We start from the raw sequence: 12149 nt of genomic DNA on the forward strand, positions 1-12149 counted from the left end.
AGCCCGGGTGTCCCTGGAGAAGGGAAGCAGTATCCACCAACACCCTTGAGATTTTCGGGGAAAGGTGGGCACTGCAGGAAGTCCCCCTCCAACTCTATTTTGATTTAATCCCTGCCCTCCCCTTCACTGTTTGATCACGCAGCATTGCCCTCTGAGAAGGGCACTGCTTGCCACTGGCCACTCGAGTGTTTCCTTTCTACCTGGTGGTGGAATATAAATAAAGATTTACACACTTGTTGTTTTTCACTGTGTCTGATACCTGTACACACACAACATGGGTAAAAAAAAAGAAAAAAATAAGCTGGCATGTGTCAGGGGTTCTGTTCACGCTCTGAGCCGGCTGTCAGCGAGCTGGATCACCATTATATACTTACCCTTGTAAGTAAAGGGTGACTTGGTGACAGGATACCAGCCTTTGTGGAATTATTTTAACTACAACATGAGAAACTTCTATTTTAATTTTAGGGACTGAAGACACAATGGAACAGATCTTTTACAATACATTTGTTTAACTCCCTGTTTTATAAAAAAAGCAAAGTGTCCAATTGTTTTGAAAATAGAGATACAATGTAATTGTTGGGTTTTGGTTACTGCGCCCTGGTGAAATGTGTCATACACTCCATCAAAAATGCATTCTACCTGTCGCTTTATTCTTGTCTCTTTGTATTTTTCCACTCTATCCCAGATCTTATTCACTCTCCCCGAGCAGATCCATACTGCCACGATAGGAAAGAAAATGTCACTGGCTTTTCTTCTACAACTGGCTGTTCGTTGAGACCATAACCCTTGCCTTTATGACAAACTGGTCAAGATTGGTATCACTGTGCCTATTTTTAAGAATGAATGGGATAGTGGCAACATGATGTTTAAAAAAAAATTACTAATCATTTTGCATGAAACCATCAGATGGAAATCTGAACAGGCAACAAAACTGGCTGCTAACACCAGTGCTCCTTCAAAACTCCATTACTTGATCATGAAGCCAAAACCTAGTTGGCTATATCTGAATGGCAATCTGAAACCTTGTGGCCTTCCTGCCTAATTTCAAAGTCGTGTTTTCACAGCTAGGATAAGTGCCAAACATTGTTCTCTGTCAGTCTGTCACTTAAAATCAAAATCAACCCAGTATTACAAACATAAAGCAATACTTTGCTTTAAGTTCATGGGAATTGTTGGCTAGCCCAGCATTTATTGCCCATCCTGAATTGCCCAAAGGGCAGTTCAGAGTAAACCACAATCCTCCAGATCTGACGTCAGACATTTGCAATAGCAGGTAAGGATGGTAGATTTTCGTTATTGTATATTATAGTTTGTACATGTTATGTCAGGACAGTGTCCCTTTACAGGTGTGTCACATGACACTAGCAAGTGTTCAGACAGGGTTTTTTCAGACTTGATTGAGATTTTGCAGAGTGTACAGCAGCTTCAGAACATAAAACTCCCTGTTGGGCTGCAGCAGATGACAAGTTGAATGTTCCTAGTTGTTACTGGATCTTAATAATACTCTAATAATATCCTTCCCTAAAGGGCATAATGAACCAGATGGGTTTTTACCACAGTATGAAAACTTTTTATTCCTTTTTCTTAAATTATTGAATTCAAATTCCATCATTGGCCATGGTGGGATTCAAATGATTTGCCCACAGCATATTAGCCTAGAGTTCTGGATTACTAGCCCAATGATATTACCATTGTATCACTGCCACATCTAAATGACCCTTCTGTTTCTATCCACCCTCTGATGCCCTCAGAAGTAGTGACAATGATCCTCTGAATACAGTAAATGGGTCATATTTAATGTTGTCAGGAAGACCCCAGATATATTTATTATTTGATTTCAGTCACAACAGTTGTTGTCATGCTGTTAGTAACCTCAGTGTTAAGGGCAGCATTGTGGCTCAGTTGTAAGCACTGTTGCCTCACAATGCAGGTACACTGGTCCGATTCCATCCCTAGGCAACTGTCTGTGTGGAATTTGCACTTCTTGTTCCACACGGGTTTGTTTTGGTTTCCTCCCACAGTGCAAAGATGTGCAGGTTACGTGGATGGGCTATGGGAAATGCAGGGTTATAGGGATATGGTAGTGGGGTGGGATGCCCTTTTAAGGGTCGGTGTGGACTTGATGGACCAAATGGTCTGCTTCCACACTGTAGTGATTCTACATTGCTGAGCTGAGAAGGAAATTCTTGTTGAATATAGTCCCTCCTAGTTTGTGAGTGTGTGCATTTGGTGAATACAGATTGCGATTGGTTTTGATGCATTGCATGGCAGAAAAAAACTGCTCATTTGCACAGTCTAGGCTGCCACTTGAGGTCTGGCCAGTGAAGTGAAGTAGCAGAGAGATACTGATAACTAGGGAAGAGAACACAGTCTCGAGCCAAATCCTCAGTCTGTTTGAGAGAGATTATTTTTAGGAATTTCCAAAGATACTTCTTTGATTTTCTTAAATTTTTTTCAATTAACCATTCATCTGAACTTTACAGAAAATTTTAACTCATTCTTAAATCCAAAATGTTACTTAGCCCTGAAGGAAAAATTACATTGAATGATATTTGTACTGTCCTTTGAGTTACATGATTAAGACACAAAAACACCCTGAGCAATTCTACCAGATTTCTGCCACAATCGTCAAACATTCATAAGTAAACTGATGGCCAAAAACTGTATTTAGTGTAACGAAAATTTTCAGTGACCATTGGTCAGACAAATGAGCAAGTGGAAGCGATATGCTTCAAGTAGACATTTTAACCTTCATATTTGCCTGAGTGATGCATTTACGATTAATTATTTGACAAGTCTTTACATGGAGTAACAGGGAAAAAAATTCCAGGAGTTGAAATGTAGTGACAGCTGTCTGATGTGTGTGTTTTCTTAATGGTCTGAAATAAGTGGATGTTGCAAGTCCTTACCTGGTTGTTTCACTTCTTATCCCCACCCCTTTGCCTTTCTAGTCCCAGTTTAATTTGCTAAACAGCAGCATGGATCAGAGTATCACCAACCGTGCATCCTCCGCCAGCCCTTACAACTCGGAGCACACCTCGAATGTCCCGACGCCGTCTCCCTACTCGCAGCCAAGCTCCACGTTTGACACTATGTCGCCAGCTCCAGCAATCCCTTCCAACACAGACTACCCAGGACCACATTTATTTGAAGTAACTTTTCAGCAATCAAGTACTGCTAAGTCTGCTACCTGGACCGTGAGTCTGCTCTTTCTTACTTTCTCAACAATATATCTTGATTTAAAAATAAGTTATTTATCTGGAAATATTGGGGTTATTATTCACCAGCAAAAATATGTCTCATTCTGTTATGATATGTTCTTTGTTCATTCTTCTTTTCTTCACTTTCTCTTTTTCATATATGAATTAAATTATCTAAATGTGATGTGCAATTATTGTTAAAGTTTCTTTGGAGATTAGCTTAATACAACTTTGAAACTCATTGTTTTGCTGAAACGAAATGACTGTTGCTTTTATTCTGTACCCTATGCATCCCTCTGCATGCCAGACAGTAAATACCAGTTTTTGTAACAGAATGTATAATTTCAAACTGCAGTCTGGCCAGAAAGTGAACTAGAATGCAAGATGCTCAAACTTATTCAGCCGTAACCTCAGTGTTTTCTCCAATGAGAGAAGCAAAGTGCTTTTCATTGTGAAAATTAGTTTTAACCTAAGTTCTAGTCTGTTGAAAACACTTTTTTTTTATCCTGTGTATTTTTTTTAAAGGTTATGTCTTGCAGTAAGGCATGACTGAACACGCTTGCAATCCAAGCACATGTTGGATGTTGCTTATGCTATCTCCTGGAGGGAGATGTTCAGACTTGCTGTAGACGAGCAAGCATCCTGTCCAACAGTAGGAGAAGCGCGGCTCCCTGTCTGCTGGAAACCGACGGGATAATTAGTGTTTTTCTCAAGTGCAATTTCAAATGTGCTGCTCATCCGTGTCTGTACAAAGGCTTACCACAGTGTGAAGGGTATATGGGCATGCTGTTGATTGGGTTGCTGCAAGTGGCAGCAGTTAACTCTGGATGAAATTAACAATGTGACTTTTCATTAAATTTGGAATGACATTCATAATTTAACTGTTTCCACTCTGACTTCTTGCAATTGCTTGGGTTCAAGCAAAAACCAAGGCTACAATTTGTCATAACCTCCTCTGCTGTTATATTGTGCCAGATGCTGGTTCTGTACCAAACCAGGCCTCTGGTTGCTATAAAACATACCCCCGTTAGACACTGACTTTCACAGAAGCAGTGCAATAGGAAAGGAACATGGCACAAGACATTGCTTGAATTAATTCTGACTAAGTGGCTTTTCTTTCTGGTCAAGGAAGGTTCCAAAAAGGAAAATGGAAGGGCAGGTCTAAACTGGTGAATTGAGATGTCTGCCTACTCATCCACCAGCCAAGTTCGAGAAAAATAATTGTTTTGCACTGTCAAATGCAATATCTCTATTTTCTATCAAGATTTTCCTTGCTCCATCACTGGCAGTATTTCCTCTAGATCCTTCCTGGTACCTCCAAAGGCAGCACAGATACATTACAATGTTGCTGCTCCATTGAAACAAGGAACTTCAAAATGGTGACTGTGTGGGGCAGGGTTTGGAGCAAGCTTTAGCATGCACACAGTAAATGTCTAACAGATGTATGTGAAGGACGCAGATCATGTGGTTTAATGTATAACATTGATTTGGTACCAGCAGTGCTGCTTTGAACTCAGTGCTACTTTGAACTCAATGCTATAGCCAATACCCCCTCTCAACCTTACATAGTTGAATAGCATCTCAACAACTGAAGGATTGCCCACCAACATTATTTAAGGAATCAACTACTTGAAGGTTACAAAAACAGACGTATCGGTTCTGCTGTAATGTGTGTTTTTTTTTCAATGTGAATTGGCTTTAATGTGATTGAAGAATTTAGTCTGTTATTTGTAGATGGCAAACATTCCTTACCTATATTGGCTATAACGCGACTCTGGCCCCAGTACTTTAGATGATGTGGCTATTGCGTGGTTTTCTTATAACGCAAGATCGCATGTGAATGGAGCTCTCGCGTTATATCAGAGCTGACAGTTGCTGGAAATGCTCAGCAGGTCTGGCAGCATCTGGTGACCCTTCTTCAGTTCTGAGGAAGGGTCATCGGACCCAAAATGTTAACTTGGATTTATCTTCAAAGATGCTGCCACGCGTACAAAGCATTTTCAGCTACTTCTGTTTTTATTTCTGATTTACAGCATCCGCAGTTCTTTTGGTTTTTACTTAGAGGTTAGTTGCTGATTAAATTATTCTAGTTGTTGTTGCAATTCTATAGTAGTTTAATGATTTCAAGTTGAAAAAACAACCTACAGAATTAATCCCATGCGCTCAAAGACATTTTGTTGACAATGGTTTCTGCACAAACCAATTGATTCCAGATGTGGGTTCCTGAGTAGACATTTCCTTTGAAAATTCAGCATGAATGAAAGAATGAACAGAGGGCATGTTGGGCAGGACAAGTCACTGGAAGAGGAAGGAGGAGTGGCCTGAAAGATACTCATTAGAAAGCCATAATAGCACCAGTGTTCAAGGAGGAATTAACCCATGCACATGAGTGAGGAACCCTCACTGATATTTGACAGCTCCTACAGCCACAACAGGCAAACTCATTGTAGGACAAGTACGACATTGCCAGTAACCATCAAAATGACTATGCCAATGAGCTTTTATTTTATCCAGGCTGGAAATGGAAATATTTGCAACACTGTTTGTCATCTACATTTTTTAAAAAAAACGCGTGAGATTCTGAGTTCAAAGAGAGATGCTACATCTCAATTTCAAATGTCTGATTCATTTAACTCCACATGTTAACTTTGCCCAGTGGTGGAACTGAGATGTAATCCACTCTGTGTCCAACACATCTCTGATGATTATCAATGAATAATGCAAATCACTGTCTAATATCCTGGGAGCAGTAATGATCCCTTTATTTTGTGGCAGTCTGTTGCATTGCCAATCTGAATAGCAAAGGGGAGCTACTGGGTGGCAAGGGCTAGCTATTGATGACATGGCTCACAATTATAAAGTCCACCATCATACACATGCATAGCATGCTGAGAGTGAAAGCCACATGATTAGAAAACAATGTTTCTGCTGCCATGAACCCCTCTGCCGAATGCATATCAAGATTTGTGGTTGTCTACTGCATACTGCACAATCTTGTCATCATGAAGGCACAGCCACCAGCTTTACAGCAGAAGAAAGAGAAATCTGGACAGCCATTTTACGCCTGAGCTGTGCATTGAGTTCATGTTCAAGTGTGAGATTAGTTCTCCAGTTCCTAATTCACAAAAAGTTCAGCAGCTTATCTCCCCTCTGTCTTGACCATCACGGTGAAAGCTATCCAAAATAATTTATAAACAAAGTCATGCCATATTGTATAGAGAAGTCAGTTAATCTTGTGCAAATCAGTCTTCTGTGTTTCCATTAAATTGGCTGCAACCTGGCAAGTAGAAAGCTACTTTCAGTAAAGGATGCTAAACATATTCTGGAAAATGATTCAAAAGGTTCTGGATCTAGAAGACCCAGCTTGGACAGCTGTGGTCAAGGCTGACTGGCCTGCAGGCAATGGCGAGGACACCAGCAGAGTGGCAGTGTGACAGACATTGTTGCCTTTCTGAAAGAAAGCAGCATATTTGAGCTCCATGGAATGACTCGCTCATGTAGGGCAATGCCTCAACTACCCAAATCATCTAAGAGCCTAAGAAATAGAAACAGGAGTTGACTATTTGATCCGCTATACAATATAGACATTGCTGATCTGCCCCAGGTCTCAACCCCTAGTTTGTACTGATTCCTCATAGTCCTAAACTTCCAGATATTTCAAACCTCTATCTACTTCCTCTTTAAATACTTCCAATGATCTAGCCTCTACAATTCTCTGGCATAGAAAATTCCAAACATTCACTTTCTCAGAAAATAAATTACTTTATATCTCATGAATATCCTTTTTATTCTAGATATATATCCATGAATTGAGAGCCCCCCACTAGTGAAAACTTCTTATTAAATTCTACCCTATAAACCTCCTCAAAATTTTGTATGTTTCAATAACATCATCCGTCCTTCTTCCAAATTCTAATGAATAAAAGCCGAACCTGTTTAGCTGTTCTTGATAAGTCAAATCTTTCATCCCAGGAATCAGCCTACTGAGTCTCCTTTCAAATGTCTCCAATGCCTATTTCCAAAACAATACATAATTCACTAGCTATGGCTTTACAAACACCCTGTACCATTGTAAGAAGGCTCAGCTATTTTTAAACTGAACCCTCAAGCAATAAAAGACAAAGATCCATTTGCCTTCTTAATTATTACAAGCTTATTTTTATGCCAACTTTTAAATGTTTCATGCACAAGAACACTCCGATTTCTCTGTGCTGCACTTTTTTGATGTCTGTCTCCATTTAAATAATAGTCTACCTTTTGATTCTTTCTACCAAAGTGCATAATCACGTATTTTCCTAATTAAACTCCATCTGCCAAGTGTTTGCCTACTCATGCAATATATCTATATTCCCTTGCAAATTCCTTACATCCCTGTCATAGCATACTTTCCCACCTATTTTTGTACAGTCAGCAAATTTGGATGCATTACACTCTACCCCCTTCTTCGTGTCATTCATATAGATAATAAATAATTGAGGCTCTGCAGCCTGGTGACCGTATACCTATTACATCTTTCCATCTTAAAAAAAGAGAATTAATCTTAACACTCCATCTTCTGTATGTTAACTAATCCTCAATTCATACTAATTGATTAGCCTTAAAACTGTGAGCTCCTATCTTCTGTATTACGCTTTTATGTACCACCTTATCAGATGCCTTCCAGAAATCCAAATACATGATATTTACCAGTTCCCCTTTGTCAACTCTCCTTGTATCCTCAAAGTACAGCTATAAATTTGGTCAACATGATTTCCTTTTCACAAAACTATGTTGATAGTGCTTGCATTAAGCTTTTCAAAATATCTTGCTGTTTCTTCCTTAATAAAGCACTCGAGCAATTTCTGAATAACATATATTGAATTAACTGACTTATAGCTGCCTACTTTTTGTCTTCTGGATAATGGCTGTCACATTAGCAATTTTTTTCAATCCACTGGAACCCCCGGGTATCCAGTGAGTTCTGGAGCATATATAGACTAATGCCTCCACTGTCTTTGTCGTCACCTTTTCGAAAACCTTTCAATGAAGGCTTCTGTGCTGTGAACCTCACCCAACAATTCCTCCAAGATTAGTTGTGAATTTCACTGTTTGTTAATTTTCTCAGACGCACTCCGATGTCCATGAATTCAAACAGCAAAGGCAGTGTCAGTTTTTCTTTCTCTCTCCTGCACTGACCTCACCATGTGCTTCCTTTGTCTGTTCTTCTCCCTTTCAAAACTGCTGTCGTTTTGACTTTTTTTTTCCCCCCAAAGTTCCAAAACAATGCAACAGCATATAAAACACTAATTGCTACTCCTGGAATTGGAGGAAATCACCTCCAGCACCCAAAATACCTCAAAAAAAAAGGAGCAGCTGTTAGACCCAGAAATTGTTTTCCATCCTCCATCTTGGATTACCCTGAATCCAGGATCCAGAAACAAGTATTTTGCATCAGTATTTACTGTGGAAAAGGATATGGAAGATATAGACTGTAGGGAAATAGATGGTGACACCTTGCAAAATGTCGAAATTACAGAGGAGGAAGTGCTGGATGTCTTGAAACGCATAAAGGTGGATAAATCCCCAGGACCTGCTCAGGTGTACCCGAGAACTCTGTGGGAAGCTAGAGAAGTGATTGCTGGGCCTCTTGCTGAGATATTTGTATCATCGATAGTCACAGGTGAGGTGCTGGAGGACTGGAGGTTGGCCAACGTGATGCCACTGTTTAAGAAGGGTGGAAAGGACAAGCCAGGGAACTATAGACTGGTGAGCCTGACGTCGGTGGTGGGCATGTGTTTGGAGGGAATCCTGAGGGACAAGATGTATGTGTATATGGAAAGGCAAGGACTGATTCTGGATAGTCAACATGGCTTTATGAGTGGGAAGTCATGTCTCACAAACTTGATTGAGTTTTTTTGAGGAAATAACAAAGAGGATTGATGAGGGCAGAGCAGTAGATGTGATTTATATGGATTTCAGTAAGGCGTTTGACAAGGTTCCCCAAGGGAGATTGATTAGCAAGGTTAGATCTCACGGAATACAAAGAGAACTAGCCATTTGGATACAGAACTGGCTCAAAGGTAGAAGACAGAGGGTGGTGGTGGAGGGTAGTTTTTCATATTGGAGGTTTGTGACCAGTGGAGTGCCACAAGGATCGGTGCTGGGTCCTCTACTTTTTGTCATTTACTTAAATGATTTGGATGTGAGCATAAGAGGTAAAGTTAGTAAGTTTGCAGATGACAGCAAAATTGGAGGTGTAGAAGAGGGGTTTACCTCCGATTACAACAGGATCTTGACCAGATAGGCCAATGAGCTGAGAAGTGGCAGATGGAGTTTAATTCGGATAAATGTGAGGTGCTACATTTTGGGAAAGCAAATCTTAACAGGACTTATCCACTTAATGGTAAGGTCCTAGGGAGTGTTGCTGAACAAAGAGACCTTGGAGTGTAGGTCCATAGCTCCTTGAAAGTGGAGTCACAAGTAGATAGGGTAGTGAAGAAGTCGTTTGGTATGCTTTCCTTTATTGGTCAGAGTATTGAGTACAGGAGTTGGGAGGTCATGTTGCAGCTGTACAGATCATTGGTTAGGCCACTGTTGGAATATTGAATGGAATTCTGGTCTCCTTCCTATTAGAAGGATGTTGTGAAACCTGAAAGGGTTAGAAAAGATTTACAAGGACGTTGCCAGGGTTGGAGGATTTGAGCTATAGGGAGAGGCTGAAAAGGCTGGGCCTGTTTTCTCTGGACGTTGGAGGCTGAGGAGTGACCTTATCAAGGTTTACAAAATTATAAGGGACATGGAAAGGATAAATAGACAAAGTCTTTTCCCTGGGATTGGGGAGTCCAGAACTAGAGGGCATAGGTTTAGGGTGAAAGGGGAAAGATATAAAGGAGACCTAAGGGGCAACGTTTTCACACAGAGGGTGGTGCGTGTATGGAATGAGCTGCCAAAGGAAATGTTGGAGGCTGTTACAATTGCAACATTTAAGAGGCATTTGGATGGGTATATGAATAGGAAGGGTTTGGAGGGATATGGGCCGGGTGCTGGCAGGTGGGACTCGATTGGGTTGGGATATCTGGTCGGCATGGATGGGTTGGACTGAAGGGTCTGTTTCATGCTGTACATCTCTATGATTCTATGAAGGCCATCAAGTCCTGGCAATGTTTCTGTCTTTGGTCCCATTAGTTGTCAAATACTTTGTTACAGAGATTGTCACAAGAGCTTTCCTTCCATTAGAACCTTGCTCATCTGTTATTTTTGGACGTTTATAGTGTCCTTCATTACGAAAGCAGATGCAAAATATCAGTTTTAATTATTTCCTCTTTCCCTGTATTAATTCCTCAGTTGCATCCTCCAAGAGTGCACTTATTTTTACTACTCTCTTTCTTTTAGTATATCCAGAGAGGTTCTTGCTGTTTAGTTTTTATATTTCTTGCCAACTTATTATCATAATCAGTTTTCTCCCTCTTTATTAGCTTTTTAAATTTCCGCCTCTGGTTCCTAACAAAAAAAATCCAATTCTCTGGACTACCACAGTTTTCACCACTTTCTATGCCTTAATTTTCAATTGGTTACTCTCCTTGACTACCTTTGTTAACCATGGGTGGTTCATTCTTCTAATGAAATCCTTTTTTTTGACCGCAATAAATTGTTGAACGTTATGAAATATCTGCTTAAATGTGTAGTGTCGCTCATCCACTGACTTTTCCCTTAGTCTATTTTCTCAGTTTAGTTTAGACAACTCTTTCTTCATATTTCTGTAATTTCCTTTGCTTAAGTTGATGACACTGATTTTGGCACAAGTGTAGTTCTCCCTCAAACTGATTTAGAAGTTCTACCATGTTACCGTCTAGAAGATGTTTAACTATAACATCTCTTATTAATCCAACCCATTGTATATTACTAGATCTAAATTAGCCTGTTTGTGAGCAGGTTCTGCAACATACTGCTGTAAGTACAATCCCTGATACAATCTACAAAATTGTATTTCATGTTATCCTGGCCGATCTGATTGTTCTGTCAGTGTACAGATTAAAATTACACATGATAATTATAGAGTCTTCCTTACACTACTCCATTATTTCTCTTAAAACCTTTAACCTACAATCAGGCAGCTCTCCAGGAGCCTATCATTTGATTTGATTTGTTTTGATTTATTATTATTGTCACATGTACCAAGCTACAATAAAAAGTATTGTTTGCATGCTATCCAAGCAAATCATGCCTTACATCAGGGTAATAGAGCAGAATGCAGAATATGGTTTTATAGCCACAGAGAAGGTGCAAGGAATGATCAGTTTTAATGTTTGAGAAGTCCACTCAAAAATAGCAGCAGCGAAGAAACTGTTCTTGAATTTGTTGGTATGTGTTTTCAAACTCTGATGAAAGAGGGTGGAAGAGAATATAACCAGAGTAAGAGAGGTACTTTATTATGTTGGCTGCTTTTCCATTGTAGCAGGAAATATTGACAGAGTCAATGAATGAAGACTGGTTTTCTTGATGGACTGGGCTGCTCTCACAAATTTCTGTAATTTCTTGTGGACTTGAGCAGAACAGTTGCCATTCCAAGCTGTGATGCATCCAGTTAGGGAGGTTTCTACGGTGCATCTATAAAAGTTGTTAAGAGTCATTGTGGACATACCGAATTTCCTTTGCCTTCTCCAGAAGAAGAGTCATTGGTGTGCTTTCTTGACTGTAGCATCAACGTATATGGACCAGGATAGATTGTTGGTGAATTGTTACTCCTAGGAACTTGAAGCTCTAGACCACCTGCACTTCAGCACCATTGACACAGAGAGGGGTGTGTCCACCACTCTGCATCCTGAAGTCAATGACCACCTCCTTCATTTTGCTGCTATTGACTGAGAGATTGTTGTTACTAAACTCTCTATCTCTTTCCTGTACTCTATCCTGTCATTGTTTGAAGATCTGACCCACTATGGTGGTATCATCAGCAAACTTGTAAATGAA

The 12149-nt window shown here is 40.0% G+C and overlaps 1 protein-coding gene across 4 annotated transcripts in view; it reads left to right on the forward strand.

The window, feature by feature from the left end:
- tp73 (tumor protein p73) overlaps window positions 1-12149 on the forward strand; it is a 238693-nt gene that overhangs the window by 157327 nt on the left and 69217 nt on the right. For all 4 annotated transcript variants that reach the window (XM_072586274.1, XM_072586272.1, XM_072586273.1 and 1 more), the window contains one exon: window positions 2952-3197. In XM_072586274.1, the coding sequence (XP_072442375.1) occupies window positions 2952-3197 (246 nt within the window). The remainder of the gene's footprint in view (window positions 1-2951; window positions 3198-12149) is intronic.

The sequence above is a fragment of the Chiloscyllium punctatum genome, chromosome 16 (genome assembly GCF_047496795.1).
Source record: "Chiloscyllium punctatum isolate Juve2018m chromosome 16, sChiPun1.3, whole genome shotgun sequence".
NCBI lineage: Eukaryota > Metazoa > Chordata > Chondrichthyes > Orectolobiformes > Hemiscylliidae > Chiloscyllium > Chiloscyllium punctatum.